The 25,726-nt window shown below is 41.5% G+C and overlaps 1 protein-coding gene across 2 annotated transcripts in view; it reads right to left on the reverse strand.

Annotated features, from left to right (window-relative positions):
- Window positions 1–25,726, reverse strand: part of wdr4 (WD repeat domain 4) — a 49,502-nt gene that overhangs the window by 15,615 nt on the left and 8,161 nt on the right. Inside the window, exons 4-8 of one of the 2 annotated variants that reach the window (XM_080037695.1) lie at window positions 25,020–25,176; window positions 23,451–23,563; window positions 20,172–20,232; window positions 15,423–15,527; window positions 14,888–14,955 (exon numbers count right to left, since the gene is read on the reverse strand). In XM_080037695.1, the coding sequence (XP_079893821.1) occupies window positions 14,888–14,955; window positions 15,423–15,527; window positions 20,172–20,232; window positions 23,451–23,563; window positions 25,020–25,176 (504 nt within the window). Of the gene's footprint in view, window positions 1–14,887; window positions 14,959–15,422; window positions 15,528–20,171; window positions 20,233–23,450; window positions 23,564–25,019; window positions 25,177–25,726 lie in introns of both variants that reach the window. The other variant, XM_080037694.1, reaches the window with a different exon arrangement.

A 25,726-nucleotide genomic window follows, 5' to 3' on the forward strand; every position in this document is an offset into this window, starting at 1 on the left:
GGATTCCTCAACCTGAACAGCAGTCTGGTGGAGCTCGGACAGCTTCTCTTTGTTTTTCAAAATCTCCTGTCTAATGACATACATTTACATAAAATAAATAGGCCTAAATAAAATAGCTTCAAATGACAATGCCAGAAAAAAATCGACATTACATTCAAGTTTAATTAAGAGAAAAAAGGTTCTTGAATGCTAGAGCTACAATAACATAATAACAAAGTGCAAATAAAATGTTTGTGTATGACTTGCTTGTAAACTGAAGTCAGATTTACAATGGAATACTTTTTCGACATGACTCAGGAGAGCAGGGAACACAGGAGTCATGGTTAATATCCGACAGGAATCCAGTCAAGATGACGTGAGTACGTTTGGCCGCATATTGACAGTTAGCCTATACAGTAACTTCAGGCTGCAGCTGGTTAGTCGTTAAAGTTAACCCACCGCCGCAGCTGCATCTTCCATATTGCCGCGAGTGGGGATTGAGGAAGTAACGTCGCCTGCTAACTTCCTGCTATTTCAAAATAAAAGCCAACTCAAGTTTGTCTAGTTAAATACTCATGTTAAGCAAGTGAAATGCTTTTAATCTGAAGCCGTAGCCTGTTTTATCAGAGTTTTTGTTTTTGTAAACCACATTTAGTCACGTTTTTATTAGTCAACAATAAAGCATTATATTTTTGGTTATAGTCTTCGTCACATGACCACCATTTACGTTGCGTCTCGTCTCGTTTCTGTCACGTGATAAATGTTCGTTGACGACGATATTTTGTAATACATTTCGTTGACAAAAACAACACTACTGTGGAACAACTGTGGTCAAGCCAGCGGTCTCTTCCTTTTTGGCTTGGTCAAACCAGCCGCTTCTTTATTTATATCCCTCACCATCTTCCAATCCCACCTCAAGACCCATCTCTTCTCCTCTGCCTACCCCTAGATCACCCACCAACCCAAGCCCCATCAACTTTACATTTTCCTTTTGTTTGTTTACTGTTGTGTAAAGCGCTTTGAGTGCGAGAAAAGCACTATATAAATTAAATTAAATATAGTATTATAATTATTACTATTACTACTCGGTGGTAACAAGGCATAAACTGTATTGAAACATTCGTTGAGACAGTGAGACAGCAAGTGAAAATTGTCTCTCAATTTTGTCTCCAACTTGTCGCAAACAGTCGCAGCCCAGTGAGATAGGGGCTTTGAGGGACGGCCAGCTCTAGGAAGTGTCCAGGGGCCTCATTTATAACGGTGTGCGTAGGAACCATCCTAAAACATTGCGTACGCACAAAGCCAAAAATGTGCTGCGCAAAAAATCTGATTTATAAAACTGTGCGGCGCACAGTTGCACGCAATCTTCCTTTTATAAATACCCACCTGCGGTGAATTGTGCGCGGACGATCTCCGCCCCGTGTCATCCCACTTCACCTCCCAGTTTCATCCCACAATCTACCATAAATGGCGAATGCTAAATAGCTCCTGAATATGGTGACGCTCTTAATAAGCACGGAATTTTGACTGACATGAGGAGAACTGGGAGGTGACCGGCCGCAAAGACAGCGACTAGGAAGGAAGAAAGCCTGTGTCATGCGCTGCGGTAACTTGCACACACACACACACACACACGTGCACTGATCACATGATTGGCACAGTCATACAGTGGCTTGCAAAAGTATTCATACCCCTTGTAATTTTCCACATTTTGTCACATTAAAACCACACACGTACATTTATTTTATTGGGATTTTATGTGATACACCAACACAAAGTGGCGCAACATTGTGAAGTGGAATGAAAATTAAATGTGGGTTTAATTTTTTTTTATAAATAAAAAACTGAAAAGTGTGGCGTGCAAAAGTATTCAGCCCCGAGTCAATGCTTTGTAGAAACACCTATCACTGCAATTACAGCTGCAAATCTATTGGAGTATTTCTCTACTAGTTTTGCAGATCTACAGACTGATATATTTTGTCCATTCTTCTTTGCAAAATAGCTCAAGGTTCAGATTCAGCATCAGATTGGATGGAGAGTGTCTGTCAACAGCAATTTAAGTCTTTCTCAATATTCTCAATTGTATTGAGGTCTGGACTTTGACTGGGCCATTCTAACACATGACTATGCTTTGATTTAAACCATTTCATAGTAGATTTGGTTGTATGTTTAGGGTAGTTTTCCTTCTGGAAGGTGAACCTCTGCCCCAGTCTCAAGTCTGTTGCAGACTCTAACAGGTTTTCTGCCCTGTATTTGGCTCCATCCATCTTCCCATCAACTCTAACCAGCTTCCCTGTCCCTGCTGAAGAAAAGCATCCCCATAGCATGATGCTGCCACCACCATGTTTCACTGTGGTGATGGTGTGTATAGGGTGGTTTGTAATGTTAGTTTCCACCACACATTGCATTCAGGCCAAAAACTTCACGTTTGGTCTCATCTGACTATGCATGGCTTTTGGCAAGGGTTGGAGGAAGGTGCTCTGTTCAGATGAGATCAAAATTGAAGTTTTTGGCCTTAATGCAAAATGCAATGTGTGGTGGAAAACTAACACTGCACATCACCCTGAACACACCATCCCTACCGTGAAACATGGTGGTGGCAGCATCATGCTATGGGGATGCTTTTCTTCAGCAGGTACAGGGAAGCTGGTTAGAGTTGATGGGAAGATGGATGGAGCCAAATACGGGGCATAAAACCTGTTAGAGTCTGCAAAAGACTTGAGACTGGGTGTAGGTTCACCTTTCAGAAGGACAACTACCCTAAACATACAGCCTGATTTACAATGGAATGGTTTAAATCAAAGCAAAGGCATGTGTTAGAATGGCCCAGTCAAAGTCCAGACCTAAAAACAATTGAGAATATTGAGAAAGACTTGAAAATTGCTGTTGACAGACGCTCTCCATCCAATCTGATGCTGAATCTGTAGTTCGAGCTATTTTGCAAAGAAGAATGCAGGGTTCAACATAACTTTTTTTTCCTACTGGCCCGCCGGGCCAGTGGATCCGAGTTTTACTGGCCCCTTGTATATTTTCACTGGCCCTGCACACACTTTTTTTTTCTTCATAATTTAGTGTCAATAATTATAATACCTGTATTAGAAAAATAAAGAAAGATAACCAGATCTAAAGGGAATATCTATTCTGTAACAGTATAGATATTCCCTTTAGATTTGGTTATTTTTCTTTTAGTTAATTATATGAAATGTTGATATTGCTCATACACATAATATAAAACCAGGCAAACATATTGAATTAGAAGCCTACAACTAAAAGTATGTTGAAAGAGTCGGCCAGTATTTTAAAGTCCAGTAGTTTGATGGTTGTTTTTATTCTTGAATTTGGGCAGTTTAATGAATAGAAGTCATGATCAAACATAAAAAAAAATAAGAGATGAAGGTCTGATCATTCTTTGTGGTGTGGTAGGCTGTTTTTATTACTTTCTCTATATGCATTAGGGATGTGAATGTGTCGACCGAATGACCGGTTTTCCACTTTCGCTCAAGTTGACTTTAAAAATAGAATAAAAATCCGAAAATCAGTGGGTTATGCCGTTTTTTTAATGGGAGATTTCACCGTGTATGTGAGTTCACGTCTGGTCGTGAGCGCGCTGCAGGAGTGTCACATGAAGTGTCAGCTTCACATAAGAGTCCGGTGTGGGACCATTTTTTCAAACTATTGATAAAAAACAATGCAGTGCAAAATATGCAGCATAAGTTAAACGCTCGTCTAAGACTATGACGTTAAATCACCTTAGAAACACACAATGCCTTCGTCCGATCACAGCAGGGTTTCACCGTGTGATCTCGCCAGCGAGTGAGCCGCCGCGCAGATGAACTGTGGTTTGTGGCTAAAATAATAACCGGGGATATTCTCCCCGTTAGCGATTTCAATGGGAAAGACTTCCGCGATCTGATTGAATGTCTCGAGCCTGAAAACACAGTGCCAAACTGCGTGACTATAGGAACTGTACAGTGAGCGGAGTCCCTCCGTTCGTTTCTGTCTACAACCGACACAATCACCGGAGACGCATTCACAGCGTTTAAATAACGCCTCTCATTTGTATTACCATTGGGGCTTGGATGAAAATACTGTAACATTACGGCGGCAGATAAAGGAAAAGCGCAGTTATCATTTTCTGCACCTCAACCTCTGCTGTGGGAAGAAAGAAAGGGGCAAAGCAAGTCGATTGATTTTTCGACTCGCAGGCGGACAGTAGGCAGCTCTGCCAACGGAGCGAGAGTGCACCCGCTTGTTGCCCCGCCTGTCAAAACACCCACGCATCGGTGTCCACTGGCCTTTCATTAAAAAATATATTTTATATTAGGTTTATTATATTGAGTCTTAAATAAACACTGCTTCATTCCGACTCTCAACGCGCATTTCAATGAACCATGATGTAGTCTACAAAAAGATACTGAACTGTGATTGGCCAGTCACTGGCCCGGGCGGGACAGTGACTGGCCAATCAACTTGCCCTGCATATGATTTTACTGGCCCCGGGCCATCGGGCTATACGTTATGTCGAACCCTGGAATGGGCAATAAATATCAGTCTGTAGATGTGCAAAGCTGGTAGACAAATACTCCAATAGATTTGCAGCTGTAATGGCAGCGATAGGTGGTTCTACAAAGCATTGACTCAGGGGGCTGAATACTTTTGCACGCCACACTTTTCAGTTTTTTATTTATACATTTTTTTTAAAACCACGTTTCATTTTCATTCCACTTCACAATAATGCGCCACTTTGTGTTGGTGTATGACATAAAATCCCAATAAAATAAATGTACGTATGTGGTTGTAACGTGACAAAATGTAGAAAATTTCAAGGGGTATGCATACTTTTGCAAGCCACTGTATAGTCTTTGTAAAGCAGTTTCGCCCAATGTCGTACAGTATGAAATATCACGTATTAGCCTACCTGTAGGACTATATGTAGGCCTATATAAAATGTGGTGTGAGAAGTGAAATAATGCATTAGCCTATTGTCTATTCCAGAGCATTCCAGTTTCCGTCCCGTGAGATCCACACATTTCCAACAACGCCAGATTACAGTTTAAACTTCCAGGGTAAATTATTATGGGAAAAAGATGTATGTTATAATTTGCTAAATTCACTACATGATTTTATCTAACGAAATATACAGTTTTAATTCATATTTTTGGCCTCTACTTATTTCAAAACTATTTAAAAAAAAACCGGCTAAAATATAGACTACCGTATTTTCCGCACTATAAACCACACTGGACTAGAAGCCGCAGGTGTTATAATGTTTAATTACCATATGTAAGAGTTCGTGCACAGAGGGGATTGTCGGGAAAGAGGAAGCTCCCATTTATTAACATTTCAACAAACAAGTTGCATATTTGCATAACGTATTCAAGTGTTACCATTTAGTGCAATAGCTACTGGGGATGGGCACGAGTGTTTTCAATACTCGTGTGATCAATCGATTCCTCGTTAAACTTTTTTCGATTTTTAGAACGCAACGCATCTGTCTGCAGAACAACGGTTCACCACAATAAAGCGCTCAATGCTTATTGTCAAACAGTCACAGTTGCCATATGATATTAAAGGGGACATATTATGAAAAACCAAACATTGCCGGTGTTTGGGCACACTGTTTAGGTTATTGGCGTCCCTACCAGCACACACAAGCTTCAAAAAGACAAATAGGTCAGTTTCTTCTGGGACACTTATTTCGAAAAAGGGGGGATTTAAAGGTTTCTTCCAAAAAACACCGACTGATGACGAAATCGGTCGGTTTTCATTATCATAAATACTCCCACGGGAAAGCTCACCAGAAACTCGGCAGTTGGTTGGCAAATCAAGACGCCCGTTGGTAACCACACACACCTGGCTGAGCCTCCACTCGCTCATGCAACAACAGAGGAGAAGCAAGCAGTGTGAGCTCAACCTCAAGCTACCATCACACCCCAGCCTCGAAGCACACTAGGGCTGAATGGATTTACTTCATTTTTTGTTAGGCTATCTCCAGCAAAGGTTTGCAATCTGTTAGTGTGATCAAAGCCTTTTTACTGGAGTGTGGAGGAGACTGTGCCAGGAAGACTGAGAGACACCATCCGTCTGAAATGTAAGTAGTCCTATTTTAAAAATAATTCTGTCCGTTTGTTAGTTCAATGTCTGTAATGTGCTTTATTTTATCCCTCCTATAATAACCAACACCGACTGAAATGAGAGAATGCGGGGTTTAGTCGTTAGCATTAGCGCCCGCTAGCTTTACCGTTAGCTTTATGCTAACGGTTAGAGCTGTGAGTCTTTTGCAGTGACAGTTATTTGGCTCTTTTGTGAGCTCACATTAGTCCTGCCGTGACGGCCCCTGTGTGTAAAACAGACGGTGAAACTGTAGGGTGTGTTGGAAACTGAAGAGTATTTTTTTAATAGCTTCATCCTGTTACCTGCTAGCTGTCTGACTGTATAGCTCAAGTACACACCGCAATAAGTCTGCGGACAGTGTGTAGTTAGGGTGACCAGATCCCAATTCACCAGATGTGGGACAAAGACTACGTTTGGGCGGGACAAAGTGCCGTTTTTTTTAAGCAAAATAAACCTGTAGTACAAGCAGCAGTAGGCCTATTACATGATCTCCAGTGTAATGTACACATAGACAGGAATACTGTAAGTTGTCTCTGCTGGTGTTTGTTTCCTGTCCATTATATTTCAAAAAGCACACAGTATCACTCAGAACTTGCTTATTGAGCCAGGGCTATACTGAATTTGTTGTAGCTTTGCCATAACAGATGTATGATGTAGGCCTATACATGTCAGCTAGGCTACATGATGTAACATTGAATGTGCCATGTTTTACAGATGTCTGAGTGACCTGATGGAGCCACCAAGACCATCACACTATCCGTTCCTTCAGAGGAGGATGTGTTCACTGGGTGGGACAGGTGGTCTTCTTCAGGGCCCAACAACAACTGGACAGTTACATAAAAGTTATGGCTTTGCTTCTGTTTGATATGTACACTTCATATTTTCATTCCACTGGCTATGAATAAACTGCTTTATTTTTAAGGATGTGTTTGGTCTTTTTAAAATGTAATGATACTGTTTTATCAGAGAAAATCTTCAGCGAGATGAAAATGTGAGTTTCAAGTAATCCTTTACTACAGGTAGCAGACAGTGACAGTAAGCAACACAATACATTTTTTAACGGTAACTTTATTATGAATGAGTGATCACAATACAAATGATACATTATCTACTAGATATTGAAATGTTGTGAGATAATTTGCAGCTCTGACAAACCTAAAGCATAATTATTTCAACCATACATTTTACAAAAGATAATGTCTTTCCAGTGAATCTTGACATGATTCAGGATACATTATTTTCCATTATGGTTACTGTACATTTTTACATGTCAACTCAGTATCGGTTCACAACCAAAGCTTTTTCACTCCACTGGGCTGTAGATCATTCCACAGACCTGTAAAGACAAACGTAAAACAGGGTGTATGTTACCAGTTTAGAGAGTTTATGCATAAATACTTAGCTCAAATTATGTTATTGACTGTGACATAATTAAACAGTATTTACCTGAGGATAATGTCAGGGAAATCAGAAATCTTGATGCCATTTTCACAGTTTTCAGCTCAGACTCCTGTCTGAACAGGTTCAGTTGTACATCTTTTAGTTTAGAACTGGTTAGTGTGCCGATATTTGTGGTAGAAATGAAGCTAAACATGTTTACATTGGTCTCCATGCTGCATTGGCCAAAAGTAAACAAAACTGACAGCTGGGCGTGTGCCATGCCCATGTAGGTAGGCAGGGCCGTAGCACCAAATTCTGGGCCCCTATACAAGAAGTCCGGAAGGCCCCCCCCCCCCCAGGGCCATACCCAAACATATCACCAAGTCGCAGAAAATGCCCACTGACGGGTCTTCTTGTTGGCAAAATCCCTGATAAGGTCCTTAAAGTCCAATGCTCTTGCCAATTGGCTTTCAATCGAGAGAAGAGCAAGACTGTTCAGTCTGTCCTGGGACATGGTGGACCTCAGGTAGTTTTTGACTAGCTTCATTTTGCTGAAAGCCCGTTCTCCGCCAGCAACACTTACGGGTAGGGTGCAGAAAATCCTCAATGCTATACAGATTTCTCCAAAAATGCTCTGTAGTTGGAGATTATAAATGGCATTAAGGAGCTGAAGAGGTGACAGGTCTTGAGGAAATGTTGCCTGATGTATTTTTTTCAGGTGCAAAACTTCCTCCTCGAATCCAGCTGTGAGATCCTTTGGATATGCTCTTGTAAGAGTCCGGCATGACACTTTTGTTTGTTCTTCTGACATATCAGCAAACTTCAGAATCGGTCCAAAAGTTTCACAAATGCCCGCTGTGGTTGTGAATCTCGAACTCAAAGCACTTATGATGCTATCCATTGCAACAAAAAAGTTCTGATTTCTGAATGTGTTTGCTGCATTGTCTTCATATGCATCTTCATCTTCTTCATCAGGCATACGTTTCCTTTTCCGTTTCCGCTTTCCTTCACTTTGAAACTGGGTGGGGATGTCCATGCTTTGGGCTACTAGCGAGGCCTCAGCAAGAAGAGAGTCCCATTCCCCCCGCATAGCCTGCATTTCCTCCTGTAGTGCTTTAATGTTTGCTGCCTGCATTTCCAGGGATAGATTACCTGTCTGAAGAATCAGGTTGCGATGTTCGATTGACTGTAGCACTTTAACCCACACAGTAAGCAAAATCACTGCATCAAAGGTGTGGAAATAGGTTTTTAAACTTTTAGCCTCTGATTTGGCATCACTTGTCAGATTGCATGTGCTTTCAACACGTTCCAGTGCTACCAGAATAGAGGGCAAACGAGTGGCCACGGCTTTTACGGCAGCAATTTTAGCACTCCATCTAGTGTCCGAGGGACGATGAAGTGAGCATCCAGTTTCTTGCTTGAGGATTGCCCATCGCTCTGGACTGGGACTGAAGAAGTTGTAAAGCCGATTAACAAAGCCAAAAAATGCTGCCACTTCAGTGCTTGACTGAGCTGCATGTACTCCCACCAAATTGAGCGTATGAGCAGCACACGGGGAGTACAAAGCAAATTGATTAGCGTTTAAAATATTGGCCTGCACTCCTTTAACCTTTCCAGACATATTGGCTCCATTGTCGTACCCTTGCCCTCTACAGTCTTCTAATGGTATGCCTCTGGTTTGCAGAACCTCACAAATCATCTCAGCAATTTCTCTGCCTGTCTTTTTAAAGAAGTCTTTAAATTGGCAGAATCTTTCTGATATCTTCCAAACTTCTCCATCTTGATGTGTGTATCGGATCAATAAGACATTCTGTTCAGTGTGTGACACGTCTGGGGTTGAGTCACATATTATGGAATAGTAGATGGAAGCTTCCCTTTCTGCCATGATAGTATTTAGCACTCGTTCACCACAGAGATTGATGAATTCATTTTGTGTGTCAGGACTCAGATAGTGTGTTAATCTTGTTCCTTTTTTATGTTGCCTTATCATCTCCAAGTGGTCATGTAAAATGTGATCATAACGTGCAAGCAACTCCAATGTGCCAAGAAAATTCCCATTATGGACATCATCTAAGTCAACAGTATTGCCTCTGAAAGCAAGGTTTCTTGATGCCAAATGAAGGGTCACATCCAAAAGCCTCTCCAGAAGCAGTCTATTCTTTTCTATTTCACTTTGCATCTGTTCCTGAAGGTGACTATCAACTCCACTGGCTGTCAAAAGTGAGTGCTGGAGGTTTTTCCATTTCAAATAGCACTGTTTATGGGCCATGCCTGTCTCGTGTTCTGGTAATTGTTTGTACATGTTGCGCCATCTCGTGTACTTTAATCCATCCTTACTGTTCAGGGTACTTTTGGATGCCTTTGACAGCTCATGAGAGAACAGTAGGCATGGGATGCAATAAAAAGCCTTGGCACTCTCACTGTGAATCAGCCAATCTCTTCTGATTTTCTCACGGCCATTAGCTGACTTTGAGAATTGAAGATACATGGGAAGTGGGTTCCCCTCCATATCTTTGGGTGGCAATTTGCTACTTTCTTCAGCATCTTTACTTGCTAGTGCACATACTATTATTTCTCTCTGTTGCTTAGTTAACACCTCTGGCCATAATCCTGGATCATTTGGAAAGAACTGTTCTGCTTTGCCCTGGCTATTTTTCATTTCCTCTAATGTCCTCTCTCTATCCTCCTCTCCATGCTGAATGCAACCTTCATGTACACTGCCCTCTTCTCTTTCCTCCTCTCCATGCTGAATGCAACCTTCATGTACACTGCCCTCTTCTCTTTCCTCCTCTCCATGCTGAATGCAACCTTCATGTACACTGCCTTCTTCTCTTTCCTCCTCTCCATGCTGAATGCAACCTTCATGTACACTGCCTTCTTCTCTTTCCTCATCACTTCCATCATCCTCTATCACATCTTCTTTATCTACAACAGCAGGCCCCTCTGTAGGAGCATGAAGGATATAATTAACTAATTAGCCTCTCATCTTAATCATTGCCTAATACACTAAAACACCCTTGCTACAAGGTTGCTACAGTCATTCAAGTCAAACTAGTTTATTTCTGCTTTCATGTTGAACTAAGCTCACCTTGTCTCAAGTCTGCATCAGAGGAGGATGAGGGGGTTGTTGCTGCTGGTCCACTTTCTGTGACAGTTTCTGTAATTTGTTTCACAAATTAAGTTTTACTAGCAGGCAGCTAGGATGATATAGCCATTGTGTCATGTCATGACTTATGGGGCTAACTATAGCCTATATGCCATAGGTTATTATTTATCATGTAGTAGCCTAATAACGGCTTAGTATTAATTTGATATTAGCTTGCTTCAAATCAGTAGCCTGCTATTGCAATATTAGCCTACCGTACACTTTATTTATCCATTAACATACTAACCAAGGGAGGCCTCATTTAATTGAAAGTGTAGCCTATTGTCTGCTTGCTAACTTGTCTCTGTTCATTTTAAAAACGATACTTTAAGAATGGGGTTTCACCTTGTGTGGTTAAACGTTTTGTGCTCACCTTTCTTTGTAAAGAAGTTAGTCAGAACCTGACTTCCTTCTTTTTGTTTTTTCTCCCTCTCTTTCTTTTCCTTTCGCTTCTGAGAGCCAGACTTTAACTTCTGTAGTTGTGACATGTTGCCGCATCTCCATCCAGATAACAGTCTCTTGCGGCGAAATCGCTGAATTTTGTTCCCCGAACGAAGCCTTCTAGGCAGCGCAAAGGGTTGGGTAAGGCATTCAGTTGTGAAGGCTACGTTGGGGGCATAATACCCAATCGAGCTGTGTAATCAGTTGTGTGGACTGAACCATTATGCGATTTTTGCAAGGGGTGTTTAGAATTTTGGAATACAATAATGTACTAAATTAATACGCAGAGCTTGCATTTAGATCGATATTTATCGTGACATGTAGTTATGTAATTAAACCATTTGAACAAAAACCAAAAAATAGGCTACTTAAAACCAAAATCTAAACTTCCCATGGGCCCCTCTCTGCCTTGGGCCCCCCCACAACTGTATAGCTTGTCTACCCAGTCCGTCGGCCCTGTAGGTAGGTATAGAGTAAATGAGCAGGGCGGTGCATGCACGCCCATGTAGATCTGACCAGTCAGAGCAGACTAGTATTTGTGCGAAGGGGGGTAAGCTGTCAAAACCTACCTTTTGAGATAGAGGGCAGAGAAGGCTGGAAAAGGCGATGAAGAAATGGGAAATGGTAGAAAACTATTGGGTTTTTTGAACAATAAACCATGAAAACCTTTTCTAGTAGACCTTGGAAATACACCTTTAAAACCGAGATTTTGCATAATATGTCCCCTTTAAGGATTTATTCCCACAAGTTTAAAACACATTTTCCTCACTGAAAGTAGCCTAATTAAATAGACGGGCCACAATTTAATCCGATCGAGTAGGTCTGCGTTGGGGAGAAAAAAAGAGAAAAAAGCATGGGCTGTAATTGTAACAAAACATAGCCTAAGTCACCATTTAAAATAAGAAGGGCAGCAAATAATATTAAATGATTGTCCTACAATTTAAATACATATAAATAACTCACCAAAGCAGATAGTTGTATATCCAACCGCGTAATGCTCACTCCGTGTCCGTGAATAATTACCGCGACTGATTCCTCATTAACGGAACGTTACACCGGTCGGTTTTTGAATCTTATCCCCATATTCCCTATTGAAGGCTTCTTAACTGTTGTTGGCTCGGAGCGAATGTGCCTGAAGTAAGCCTTGCTTCTTCTTTACTTTTCTTTCCAAGCGGAGAGCACCTTGCATGCTCACCTGGAGTCTAGGCTACTCATTACTAACTGAGAGTAACAGGTGTCATCTCCCCTTTTTATAAACGTAATTTTATCATCTGCTTTGAAATAATCGGACAGTTATATTCCTGAAAATGTTCTGGAGAAAGGAGAGACCGTGTTCAGCTCCGCGGTGCTGTGGAGAACACAGGCTGCTGCGGTGGCACGGAGATGGCAGTTATTTGCAGTTGCTTTTTGACACAACGCTCAGTTTATTGCACTTGCATCAAAATATTTAATTTTGTTAAACTTTATTTTATCCGTTTTGTAGACGTATATAACATTTTAAAATAGGGGCGGCCCGCCGGCCGGCCTAAAGGGTACAAACACTTAAAAAAAAAAACTATTTTCCTCATCCACCAATCGAGTTCATTTGAAACGAGGAGTACTCGATTACTAACGCCCATCCCTAGTAGCTACAGAACATATACTGTGCTGTGTAATAACAGGGTCGAAAAATTGGGAAAAAGTCACGGCTTATAGTCCGAAAAGTACGGTATTTGCTCTCCCGCTGGTCACACACGGAAACACCTCCCGACGTAGCCTATATTATTATAGAGTAGCGCTATAAGATTACATTTAAAAATATAACCAAAACATGTTAAGACCTACTTGATAGGTAGGCTAATTCAACCTACATCATAACTGCATATCATAGACTACAGTAGCCTATATTCACAACTATAGGTACGCTTATAGGCCTACATATAATTGATTTTATATATGAGTCCCAAGCATTCCACATTAATGTGTGTGTGTGTGTGTTTTTCTGATGACTGAGCTTTATTTCGTGGTGTTGCCATTGAGTGTCGCTGATTCCCCGAGTCAGGAAAACCTTGCGGTAGCTCTACGCATGGTCGAAAGTTGGCGTAGGAATACGCACACTTCTCCGCAATGAATGTTTTTATAAATACCAACGTTTGTCACCGCAAATTTTGCCGCATTTTTATTTTTTTTAAAGATATTTTTTGGGCATTTCTATGCTTTATTGATAGTGCAGAGAGACAGAGGTGAAATGGGGCAGAGAGGGGAGTGACATGCAGAGAGCGACCGCGGGTGGGAATCGAACCCAGGTCTGCTGCTGGGCCCGGCCCGGGAGTGGGACGCCTTACCAACTGAGCTAAAGGCGCCCCCTTTGCCGCACATTTCTGTCTACCACAACCTTGTCTACGCAAGGTTTTTGTGCGCCGCAAGCTTTATAAATGAGGCCCCTGGTGGTTCCAAACTTCTTACATTAACGTATGATAGAGGCCACAGTGCTCATTGGGACCTTTAGATCAGCAGAAATGTTTCTGTACACTTCCCCAGAACTGTGCCTCGAGGTCTACAGACAATTCCTTCGACTTCATGCTCGTTTTGTGGTCTGACATGCACTGTCAACTGTGGGACCTTATATAGATAGGTGTGTGCCTTTCCAAATGATGTCCAATCAACTGAATTTACCACAGGACTCCAATTAAGATGTAGAAACATCTCAAGGATGATCAGTGGAAACAGAATGCACCTTAGCTCAATTTTGAGCTTGATCACAAAGGCTGTGAATACTTATGTACAAGTAATTTTCTTATTTTTTTTCTCTGATTAATCTTGGCCTGCTCCACCTGTTTGTTATACATGCTATAATTGATTCATCGTACCATGCTGTGTGGATTTTTTATTATTATTCTCCACTTATTTAGTTTATTTGTTATAGTTTTACAAACATTTTTGGAATCCCTTTATTATTTTTTTTTTAGAAAACTGTGTTTTGGAGTGCGTATATTAAAAGCTACAGTTAATGCCCTAGAGTCATCACTTGGCCTTGGATGCCGTGACAATCAGGAATAAAAACATGGATAACACATTCAGAGGCAGACAGGAATAATGTTAGCGTTTCTGTAGTTTATACTTGTGCCGACCTCACACCAAACTACCTCTCACGCGATTTTTGACAGTCACAGACAAATTTCCAATGTCAGACTGAAATCACGAGAGTCTTGCTGGAGTTCTGGCAAGCGCCCGTAATCTCAGTCGTTTGGTGTAAGGTGCTCATCTGAGCCCATTTCAGTCAGTCTTTTTCCCGTCTTAACGTTCCGACAAAATCAAACATGTTTGATATTATCGTGAGTCTTTAAGGTTGGCTCATGCAAATAGTTAATTTAAATGAAGTGAACACTGTCAACAACCAATGGGTGCGCTCTCTCCAGAACCAAACATGACGCAGGAGGAGTCGCATTAGTCGCAACCTGTGTCCGCCTGTGAGACACCTTTTTCAGACACTTTTACCTAGCAGCCTCGGCTGAAGAACCAGGCTGACAACTGCACAACCTTAACACTTTACCCTCACATTTAGGGTTAAGAGTAAGAGTTATTGGGGGACGAGATCAGCAAATAAATTGGACAAATAACGGTGTGAGTTGATTGTCTTTAGATGTGAGAGGGTGTCAGACTTCAGTCTCAGGCATTAGTGACCAAGTAGCAAGTAAGTACATACTCTTAAGCAGCTGATTTGGAAATCCTTTTTGGACTTTTGATTTGGGACAATAACGCTTTAGCAAGGCACAGATAGTCTGTAGTGCACTGTGTTTCTGTCTGTTCCCTCTGTGAATGCGTGCACACACACACGGTTGTACTCACCTTTCACATTGCACAGCTACAAGGCGAGAATCAGGAGAGCAGGTAATACAGCGCACAGTGGGAGAGGGCTTCTAGGAAATAAAACAGAGTAGTGAATTTCTTTTTGGTTATTTTACAGAAAAGGGAGGGGGGGGGGGTGTAACTTAATATTTTCTTACATGCCAATCAAAAAAAAATTCAGACATCACATTTTCAAATATGTCCTTTTTTAAATTCTGTGGCCATTACACTACCGTTAACCGTAAACAATGCTAAATGCTATTTAGTTTTGCGCCAATGTCTCTGTCCTCTGCTTAGGAGTCAAAGGGAGCCATGACTTAACTGTTAAAGGCTGTGACAGAGAAGGTGTGAAGCCCTCATTTCCTTGGAGAGCGTACAGACACACTGATATCAACTTAGCAATTGTACAAGAGTGACCTGTCAGTCAAAAAAGGGTAGCATGCGTCACTGACAGCCTCTCGGATAAAAAGAAGAGAAAAAAACGGTGCTGTTGGTTAAAATGACAACTTGGCACACACATGAATTTGTGTGCTACCTTGTGTTGGTCGGCCTCAATGCTGGGCGTCTCTTGCAGCTCTTTCAGGTCCCAGCTCTGCAGCTTACGGCCAGTCTTATACTCCCACAGCTTCATGGTCCCGTCCTGACAACACAAACACTTTTCATCTTACACTTATACATTGCTTTTTAAATGTCTCTGATGGAACCTCGGGGTCTGCTTTCATTATGCTGTCAATTTGAATGGACAGTAGATCTTTGCTGAATTAAATTCCGAAATTTCGGAAAGGAATTTCAATATGCCATTCCAGTAGTCTACCAGTTGTGGGCAGGACCAAAACATGTGCGTAAAATCTGCAGGTGAATTATGACATTGATTGCAGCTATCTTGTACATTTGGGTAAATCTTTGAGAGTTTGGAATTACAGTAGTGTAAGCGATGCAGTACCTTAAACTGTATTATGCTTAAGCGTGAGCATGATGAACTCTTATTCACTCTGATTAAAGCTTGATTCCCTTTACCAAATTAGGCTCCTCCCCTTTACCACATTAAGCTCCTCCCCTTTACCAAATTAGGCCCCTCCCCTTTATCACATTAAGCTCCTCCCCTTTACCAAATCAGGCTCCTCCCCTTTACTACATTAAGCTCCTCCCCTTTACCACATTAAGCTCCCCCCATTTACCAAATTAGGCTCCTCCCCTTTACCACATTAAGCTCCTCCCCTTTACCAAATTAGGCTCCTCCCCTGTACCAAATTAGGCTCCTCCCCTTTACCACATTAAGCTCCTCCCATTTACCAAATTAGGCCCCTCCCCTTTACCAAATTAGGCCCCTCCCCTTTACCAAATTAGGCCCCTCCCCTTCACCACATTAAGCTCCTCCCCTTTACCAAATTAGGCTCCTCCCCTCCACCAAATTAGGCCCCTCCCCTTTACCACATTAAGCTCCTCCCCTTTACCAAATTAGGCCCCTCCCCTTTACCACACTAAGCTCCTCCCATTTACCACATTAGGCTCCTCCCCTTTACCATATTAGGCCACTCCCCTTTGCCAAATAAGGCCCCTCCCCTTTACCACATTAGGCTCCTCCCCTTTACCACATTAGGCCCCTCCACTTTACCACATTAGGCCCCTCCACTTTACCACATTAGGCCCCTCCCCTTTACCACATTAGGCCCCTCCCCTTTACCACATTAGGCCCCTCCCCTTTACCACATTAGGCCCCTCCCCTTTACCACATTAAGCTCCTCCCCTTTACCACATTAAGCACCTCCCCTTTACCAAATTAGGCTCCTCCCCTTTACCAAATTAGGCCCCTCCCCTTTACCAAATTAGGCCCCTCCCCTTTACCAAATTAAGCTCCTCCCCTTTACCACATTAGGCCCCTCCCCTTTACCAAATTAAGCTCCTCCCCTTTACCAAATTAAGCTCCTCCCCTTTACCAAATTAGGCCCATCCCCTGTACCAAATTAGACTCCTCCCCTTTACCAAATTAAGCTCCTCCCCTTTACCACATTAGGCCCCTCCCCTTTACCAAATTAAGCTCCTCCCCTTTACCAAATTAGGCCCCTCCCCTGTACCACATTAAGCCCCTCCCCTTTACCACATTAGGCTCCTCCCCTCTACCAAATTAGGCTCCTCCCCTTTACCACATTAAGCTCCTCTCCTTTTCCAAATTAGGCTCCTCCCCTTTACCAAATTAGGCTCCTCCTCTTTACCAAATTAGGCTCCTCCTCTTTACCACATTAGACTCCTCCCCTTTACCACATTAGACTCCTCCCCTTTACCAAATTAGGCTCCTCCCCTTTACCACATTAGGCTTCCCCCCTTTACCAAATTAGGCTCCCCCCCTTTACCACATTACGCTCCTCCCCTTTACCACATTACGCTCCTCCCCTTTACCAAACTCCTTAACCATAGGTCCTATCATCATCAAACTTGCTGGGTATGTGCAGAAGTCATGTGGTAGCATGTCCCTCAAAGCTTATCGAGATTAACCCATAGGGGGCGCCACAAATGCTGTTATTAAGCCCCGACTGAAGAAAGCTTGAGAGGCCACGCCCCGCACACCGTAAATCCGATTGACTTGAAATTTCTCCCACAGGTGTATTTTAGGGTGCTCTACAAAAAATCTTGGATCATTAAAGTCAACCTGGAAATATTTTCGCTAATAAGCATGAACTGAAAAACAGGGTTTTATCCACAACTTTGTCAAGTTTTACTTTATCAACACCAAATGTCTCACGAAGCCCCGGGGGACTATGACGCACGTCTCCGGAAAATATTAGTAGGATAGCTTGGAAAACATGGCCGCCATTGACTAAAACGTTTATGCAGTGGCAGGGGGTAGCTACTCCTGTAAAATTGTTGTCTGTCTATCAAAATAATTCATAAAGGGGCGCCAAATCTTGTCAAATTTAATCTCCGATCCCTGGGCCGTATAACGTATCTTCTCTAAATTCATACATGACATAATGTCCTTAATCCAGTATGAGTGGGAAGGAGGAGCAGGATCTTTCCACTTGAGTAAAATAGCTCTGCGAGCAAGCAGCGAGGTGAAGGCCAGAACCTTCAGCTTCACTTTAGATGCCAAAAATTGCGGTGAAAGGGTTCGGCTCAATTTGATGCTGCAATACTTCAGAGATTGTTTGAAAAACTGATGTCCAGAACTCAGTCAAGGTGGGACACAACCAGTACATGTGAAAGAGTGATGCCGGTGCGTTCTTACAGCTCCTGCTTAATGCCATTAAAAGTAGCTCTCTTTTTGGAGATTAGATCGGCGCAATCTATTTTCCAGGTCTTCTACTCGGTCTAGGAGGTGTTTGTTTTGGGACTCCAGGGATTTTACCGTTGCTTCGGTCGAAGTGATCCTTTCAAAGTTTTCTCCCACTCTCGTTTCGGTTTCGATGAGGCGTTTATTAAATGAGTTCACATCCTCACACCCTCGCAGCGCGTCAACGGAGGCTTTCAAAGACTGTGACGGGGTTTGTATTAGCTTCGCCATATCCTGGCTTGTTGGTTTTCAAGCATGGCTGAGAGTTGTTGAACCGTAGCGGGCTCGTTAACTTCGGTAGCAGGTTGAGTGTTGTCTGTAGCGGAGCCTGCGCTCGTCGCCATGTTTGCTAGCTGTCCAGGTTGTGAATTAGCACGAGTTATGTAAGCTTGAATTCCTTGTTGTTTGCGGCGTTTTGATGGCATATCTTATTTATTCCATTTCCAATGCGCATTCGGCGGCTCGTGAGGCAAAAAGTGAAAGAACAGGACCGTATTGAAGGTAAATAATGCAAATTAGTCGGGAGCCTCTTCTCGCACGTCTGTTCACTACATTGTCTAACCCGGAAGTCCCCTTTCTGCTCACTTTTAAACTATATATTTTAGAACCATTTATATTGCCTTGTTTTCTTCATTAATTTGTCGATAAGTGTTACAGCCAATGTCAGACTGAAATCAAGAGAGTCTTGCTGGAGTTCTGGCAGGCGCCCGTAATCTCAGTCGTTTGGTGTAAGGTGCTCATCCGAGCCCATTTCAGTCAGTCTTTTTCCCGTCTTAACGTTCCGACAAAATCAAACATGTTTGATATTATCGTGAGTCTTTAAGGTTGGCTCATGCAAATAGTTAAGTTAAATGAAGTGAACACTGTCAACAACCAATGGGTGCGCTCTCTCCAGAACCAAACATGACGCAGGAGGAGTCGCATTAGTCGCGACCTGTGTCCACCTGTGAGACACCTTTTTCAGACACTTTTACCTAGCAGCCTCGGCTGAAGAACCAGGCTGACAACTGCACAACCTTAACACTTTACCCTCACATTTAGGGTTAAGAGTAAGAGTTATTGGGGGACGAGATCAGCAAATAAACTGGCCAAATAACTACAGGATGTCCCCCTGTAGGCTCAACAATATTAAATTAACTTTTTTTAATTTAATAATAAAACAAGCGTTTGCAATATTTTACTTGATCAGGCATTGGATTTACGTGATAAGGGCATTTACTTGTTTATATTTACTTGGTTAAGATTAGAGTCCACCTAGTCCATTTTACCTGCCAAAAAATTACTTTTTATTTGACAAAAAAAAAATCACTTTTAATCCCCGGTAGCAGGATTGGAAATAATATTAATCTCAAAAGAAATTTAGTATGCAATATGAGACTGTCTTTGATCAATCTTAGTCTGTGACTACAAACTCAGAGTTATGACTAACTGTCTTCAGGCGTGAGTTGATCGTCTTTAGATGTGAGAGAGTGTCAGACTTCAGTCTCAGGCATTAGTGATCAAGTAGCAAGTAAGTACATACTCTTAAGCAGCTGATTTGGAAATCCTTTTTGGACTTTTGATTTGGGACAATAACACTTTAGCAAGGCACAGATCAACCGGGCCAAGAGTGTGCCGTAATTAAACCAATATGCACGTAGAAATTGCGATTCCTTTCTTCTGCAATTTGATTTGATTCATAAATGCAAAAATCGTATAAAATTATATATGTATTTCCCTGCCGCCAGTTACGTTGACTTAAAAACACAAGCATTTCAAGCTTCACATTAAAATATATACAATTAAGAAGGATTAGACATGGACTTTAACTTGCTTTCATGTCATAATTTGCCACAACGCCTCTTAGCACACAGTGGACTGGAGTAGGTCCTGAAATCCTCCTTTGAACTAAATCCAGAAATCGATTTTGAATCAAGTAGAAATTGAATGGTGGGATTCCAAAAGATTCACAGCCATAGACCTAATAGATGTAAGTGTGCATGTGTGTTAATGTAACTTTGGAAAAGGAACACATACCCCTGATCCAGACAGCAGCCAGTTTGGATGAGCTGATGGGATTAGCAGAGCACTGACAAACCTGAGGAAGCAGGACAACACAGGAACGGGACTTTACTCAAAGGTTGACAATGCAACATTTTCATTCTTCTGTTAAAACTGAAATTATAGAGTCACAAAAGTAATCTGACTCAATACACAGGTGCTTCTCATTAAATTAGAATATGAAAAAGCAATTTTGTTTCATCTAATTTAATTCAAAAAGTGAAAGTTCCATGTATTCTAGATATATTAGACATATAGTGATATATTTTAGGCATTTTTTTGTTTCACTTTTCAGGATTCAAGTTTACAGCTCATGAAAATCAAAAATCCAGCATCTGAAATTATTAGAATATTCCATAAAGCCAATCAAAACAAATATTTATAATACAGAAATGTCGCACTTTTGATAAGTATTTTCATTCATCTACTATATGCTTGGTCTGAGATCTTATTTGGCATGAATTATTGCATTAATGCAGCATGGCATGGATGCTATCAGCCTGTGGCACTGTTGAAGTGTTATGGAAGCCCAGGTAGTTTTGATAATGGCCTTCAGCTTCAGTATTGTTGGGTCTGGTGTGCCTCATCTGCCTCTTGACAATACTCCATATAATCTCTATGGAGTTCAGGTCAGGAGAGTTGTCTGGCCAATCAAGCACAGTAATACCATGGTCAGTCAACCAGTTACTAGTGGTTTCTGGTACTGTGGACAGGTTGCCAAATCTTGCTGGAAAAGGAAATTGTCATCTCTATACAGCTTGTCAGCAGACAGAAGCATGAGGTGCTCTAAAATCTTCTGGAAGATGGCTAGGGTGACTTTGGACTTGATTAACACAGAGGACCAACACCAGCAGACGACATGATACCTCAAATTATCACTGATCCAAATTAACTATTGAGTTTAATTTGGAAATCAAGGTCCCACAGTCTAGAGGAAGAGTGGAGGGGCACAAAATCCAAGTTGCTTGAAGACCACTGTCAAGTCTCAACAGTCAGTGATGATTTGGGGTACCATGTCATCTGCTGCCAAAGTCAACACAGCCATCTATCAGGAGCTTTTACAGCACTTCATGACTCCGTCTGTTCATTAGCTTTATGGAGATGCTGATTTCCTTTTTCCAGCAAGACCCACAGTGCCAGAAACCACTAGTAACTGGTTGACTGACCATGGTATTACTGTGTTTGATTGGCCACACAACTCTCCTGACCTGACCGCCATAGAGATTATATGGGCGATTGTCAAGAGGAAGATGACACACCAGACCCAACAATACTGACGAGCTGAAGGCCACTATAAGAGCAACCTGGGCTTCCATAACACCTCAGCAGTGCCACAGGCTGATAGCATCCATGCCTAGCCGCATTGAGGCAGGACTTCATGCAAAAGGGGCCCAAACCAAATACTGAGTAGGGGAGAACGGGGTAAGTAGGCACACTTTTTACTATAGTGAGAATTGCTCATCACCTAAACATCTTTCGATAGTCATTCCTACATTAAATTGAAGCTTAAGGTGTTGGCTTGAAATGTGTACACCTCACTTTTTCTATCTTATTGTAATAAAGAAGAAATTAATCATCAAAGACACCCTTACACATTGTGACAACCAACCCCATCAAGGGGTCGGTTGTCATACACTATGGGGTTGTTTGTCACAATGTTATCTTAATGGGAATAATCTTGAAAAGAAGGAAAGGAAGTAGAACTAAATTTTAAAATGCAATTGCATTGTCAAGTTGACAAATAGGCCTATATAACGTACTGTAGCCTTTGCTTGTCTAGTTTGGGATGCACTGGGTTGTTTTGATTTTGTTGCCCTTTTTTCCTTTGCATGCTAGCTGCCTTTTCCTGCTCTATTCTTTCCTTCTCTGGGGTGTCAGTGAGGATACAGCTTGACAATGTATTTCATTATTGGGTTCCTTTTCTGGCTGTAGCCTTTGGATAACCCCCCCAAAAATGTGACGACCAACCCCAACTTGAATTTTTTGCTAGCATCAAGGCCAACAACCATCTGACAACTAATTAGCTTGTTAACCACAATCTAAACTATAGTTTATCCTTCATACTTTTTATGGGTAACAAGTGTTTTGTTATAAACCCATTCTGTAAAAGCCTAGAAGAAAAATACTGAGAAGCTAAATATTTTCAATTGACCTCTGATCCCAATTCTGGATCATACCAAAATTTCACAAAAAACGCCTTCTGGTTCCGAGATATAACGATTGTGACAACCAACCCGTGTGACAAATTACCCCGTTCTCCCCTACATATGCATGATTATACTTTCTAGAGGCCGACATTTCTGTATTGAAAATTCCTTTTTTATTGATTTCATGTAATTTTCTAATTTTGGGGTTTTCATAAGCTGTTAACCATACTCATCAAAAGTATAACAAATAAAGGCTTGAAATATCTCAGTTTGCATATAATGAGTCTATATAATATATTAGTTTCACCTTTTAAGTTGAGTAACTGAAATAAATCATCTATTTGGTCATATTCTAATTTATTGAGCAGCACCTGTATAACTTCTGCCCTACTAGAATATCTGGTGGTGTGTTTAACTACACAGTCCACTAAAGCACTAACACTAAAGCGGACAGGTTTGGAGTTGATGTCTGTGGAAAGGTTTTAGAACGTTTTGTTTGGAAAGTTGGGTGCATTGAATGAGGAAGTAACAACAGGCTGTCTCGTCAATTCAAGTTTTGGTCGCAGCAGCCAATCAAATCAGATGGAGGTGGGGTTTAGTCGGAGATTACTTCATGCTCCGTGCTCACTGTGGCCTTCAGTGCGCGCACGTATTCGCCGCCAGCATTATATAAATATGATAACTTACATACATATTTGGTCCAAAAAACTTCAAAATCAATCAAAGATGCACACCTTTGTGCCGTGCGCAAGCCATATCCGGAAGCTCAGGCCGATCTGACTAACAGTCAGAGAGATATGCGAGCCACAGACAGACAGACGTTACTTGCTTTATAGATTGATGATGATAGATATCTTTCATATTTTTATTGTCGTTTTATCTGATTTTATTTTGTTTTATTACTGTCTTTTTGTTTGTTTTGAAGTCTATTCTCTTCTCTCTCTTTGTCATTGTTTTAATGTAACTTTGACTATGCCTGGCCCTTCTGTGGGGTCTCTCTGATAACCGTGTTAATTGTCTTTCTCTTGTCAAAGAACTTTGTAAACTTGTTTTTAAAAAAGGTGCTATATAAATACAATTATTATTCATTATTTCTATTATTACTCACTGTTGATGTCCCAGGCAGAATGACTGTATGTTGTAGGGAGAGCTGAGGTGGCTCACTCTAATCTTCTCATCACGGTCGGCTGTGATTATGTACTTGTCGTCCGGGGACGTGGTCTGAAAGAAATACGGGGGACGTCATTTAGACACACATTGTGTCTCCATGGTGACTCCAAGTCATAGGTATAGCAGTGCTCTTGCCAGGTGCAGAACAAAGAGAAATTAAACTACACTGTGTGCAAAATGTTTAGGCAAGTTGTATTTTTGAGGATTAATTTTATTATTGAACAACTACAGTGCTCTCGGTCAATCCAAAATGTTAAAGAACCTAAACCTGAATGTTTACGAAAGTAAGTGAGGTTTTGTCTTTCTTGCGAGAATATATATATGTTTTGCTATTATTAGGCAACTATTAGTATGTAGAATTATTTTGCAACTAAATAAAAAAACGAAAATTTTCCACTTGTTTATTTTCATCTGTTAAAGTGAGAATAATAAAACAACTCAAAATGTACAAATAAAAATTTCCGACATGTCAACAAAAAAAAAATCAGTGACCAATATAGCCACCCTTCTTTTCAATAACTGTCACAAGCCTTCCATTCATGGAGTCTGTCAGTTTCTTGATCTGTTGACGATCAACTTTTTGTGCAGCAGCAACCACAGCCTCCCAGACACTGTTCCGAGAGGTGTACTGATTTCCTTCACTGTAAATATCCCGTTTAACCCGCCTGTTATGTTCATTTGTCAGGAACAGCAATGGTATGCCCCGTCGGAATTGAAGCATTGTCACTGGTCTACTGTGGTTGGCAGTTAAATAAACATTGTGTAAGCAATATTTTACTGTTAATATAAGTGTCATATTACTCTATATTCATACAGAAATTAATGAAACAGTACGCACAGTTCATAACACAGGTCTACCAGCCATTCAGCTTTGCAGTAATAGCCAGAATTTGTTTTCAGTATCCCGCTCTTTTTTTTTTATCCAATCGGGAGACAGAGCACTATAAAGAGGCGGGTCTTTGAACGATGACTCGCTGCTCTCCATCATGGCACTATCTCACAAAGACAGCATGTGCTGGTGACGTAAGGACGAGGGAGGGAACTGCTAACTGCAGTCAGTGACAGGAAGTTAGCTAATGCATCGTTTCCACGCCAAATGGGTTTTAAAATCCATCAGGAGTCAACATTGTATTCCTCCCTATGATAACTCTTTCTCTCTGCTGTCATGCTTGAATAGAGCTCTTAGGGACATAAACACTAATGTCTGAATGAGCAAAAGCCATCACTTTAACAGCCAGCAAAGTCAAGTATTTCATGTGAGAGAAGGGCTGATGACAGCAGGCTTCAAATTGTGGCTGATCAGAACAGCTGTACTCTTGACATGGTGGGCAACTCAACATACAAACTAGTTTATGTCAAGCAGTGACACCTTCAATTAATAAATGCGCTGAGGAAGACAAGGTGTGGTTGAACTTTACATTGCAAGCATTACGTATTGTAATTGATTCTTCAGATTATGCTGTAACAGTTTGGTTGACCAGCATGCATGGGGCTTAGAGTTCCTTACTACAGCTAGCAACATGGAGAGGTGGCCCATCTTCAGCTGGCCCTGGGTCTGCGGCTCCACCACTGAGAAAGAGTACACATCTCCTGATTTGTCAGCCACTAGCAGCTGGTCCGCGGCCTGGCTGAACAGCAGGGAGGTGCACCTCCTCACCACCCATCTGTTTAACACAGAGCCATTATTAACAGAGGTCAGTGCACACCTTGCATTATGGGTAGGGGTGTAACAGTACACAAAAGGTCACAGTTCGATACGTACCTCGGTTTTTAATCAACTGCTTGTTTGTAATAGGGAACATGAGTTTAATTAGTTTAAACAATAACAGTTAGATATTTGTTAGCCAACTCAGCACATGTTTCAAATGAAATGACTGGCCAAGCATGTCTCCAGACCTAAACCCTATTGAGCTTCTTTGGGGCATTCTCAAACAGAAGGTGGAGGAGTGTAAGGTCTCTAATATCCACCAGCTCCGTGATGTTGTCATAAATGAGTGGAAGAGGATTCCAGTGGCAACCTGTGAAGCTCTCGTGAACTCAATTGCAAAGAGGGTTAAGGCAGTAAAAAAAGAAATGGTGGCCAAACAAAATATTGACACTTTGGGCCCAATTTGGACATTTTCATTAAGGGGTGTACTCACTTTTGTTGCCAGCACTTTAGACATTAATGGCTGTGTGTTGAGTTATTTTGAGGGGACAGTAAATTTACACTGT

Source organism: Ammodytes marinus (assembly GCF_949987685.1).
Source record: "Ammodytes marinus genome assembly, chromosome: 12".
In the NCBI taxonomy this organism is placed as follows: Eukaryota; Metazoa; Chordata; class Actinopteri; order Uranoscopiformes; family Ammodytidae; genus Ammodytes; species Ammodytes marinus.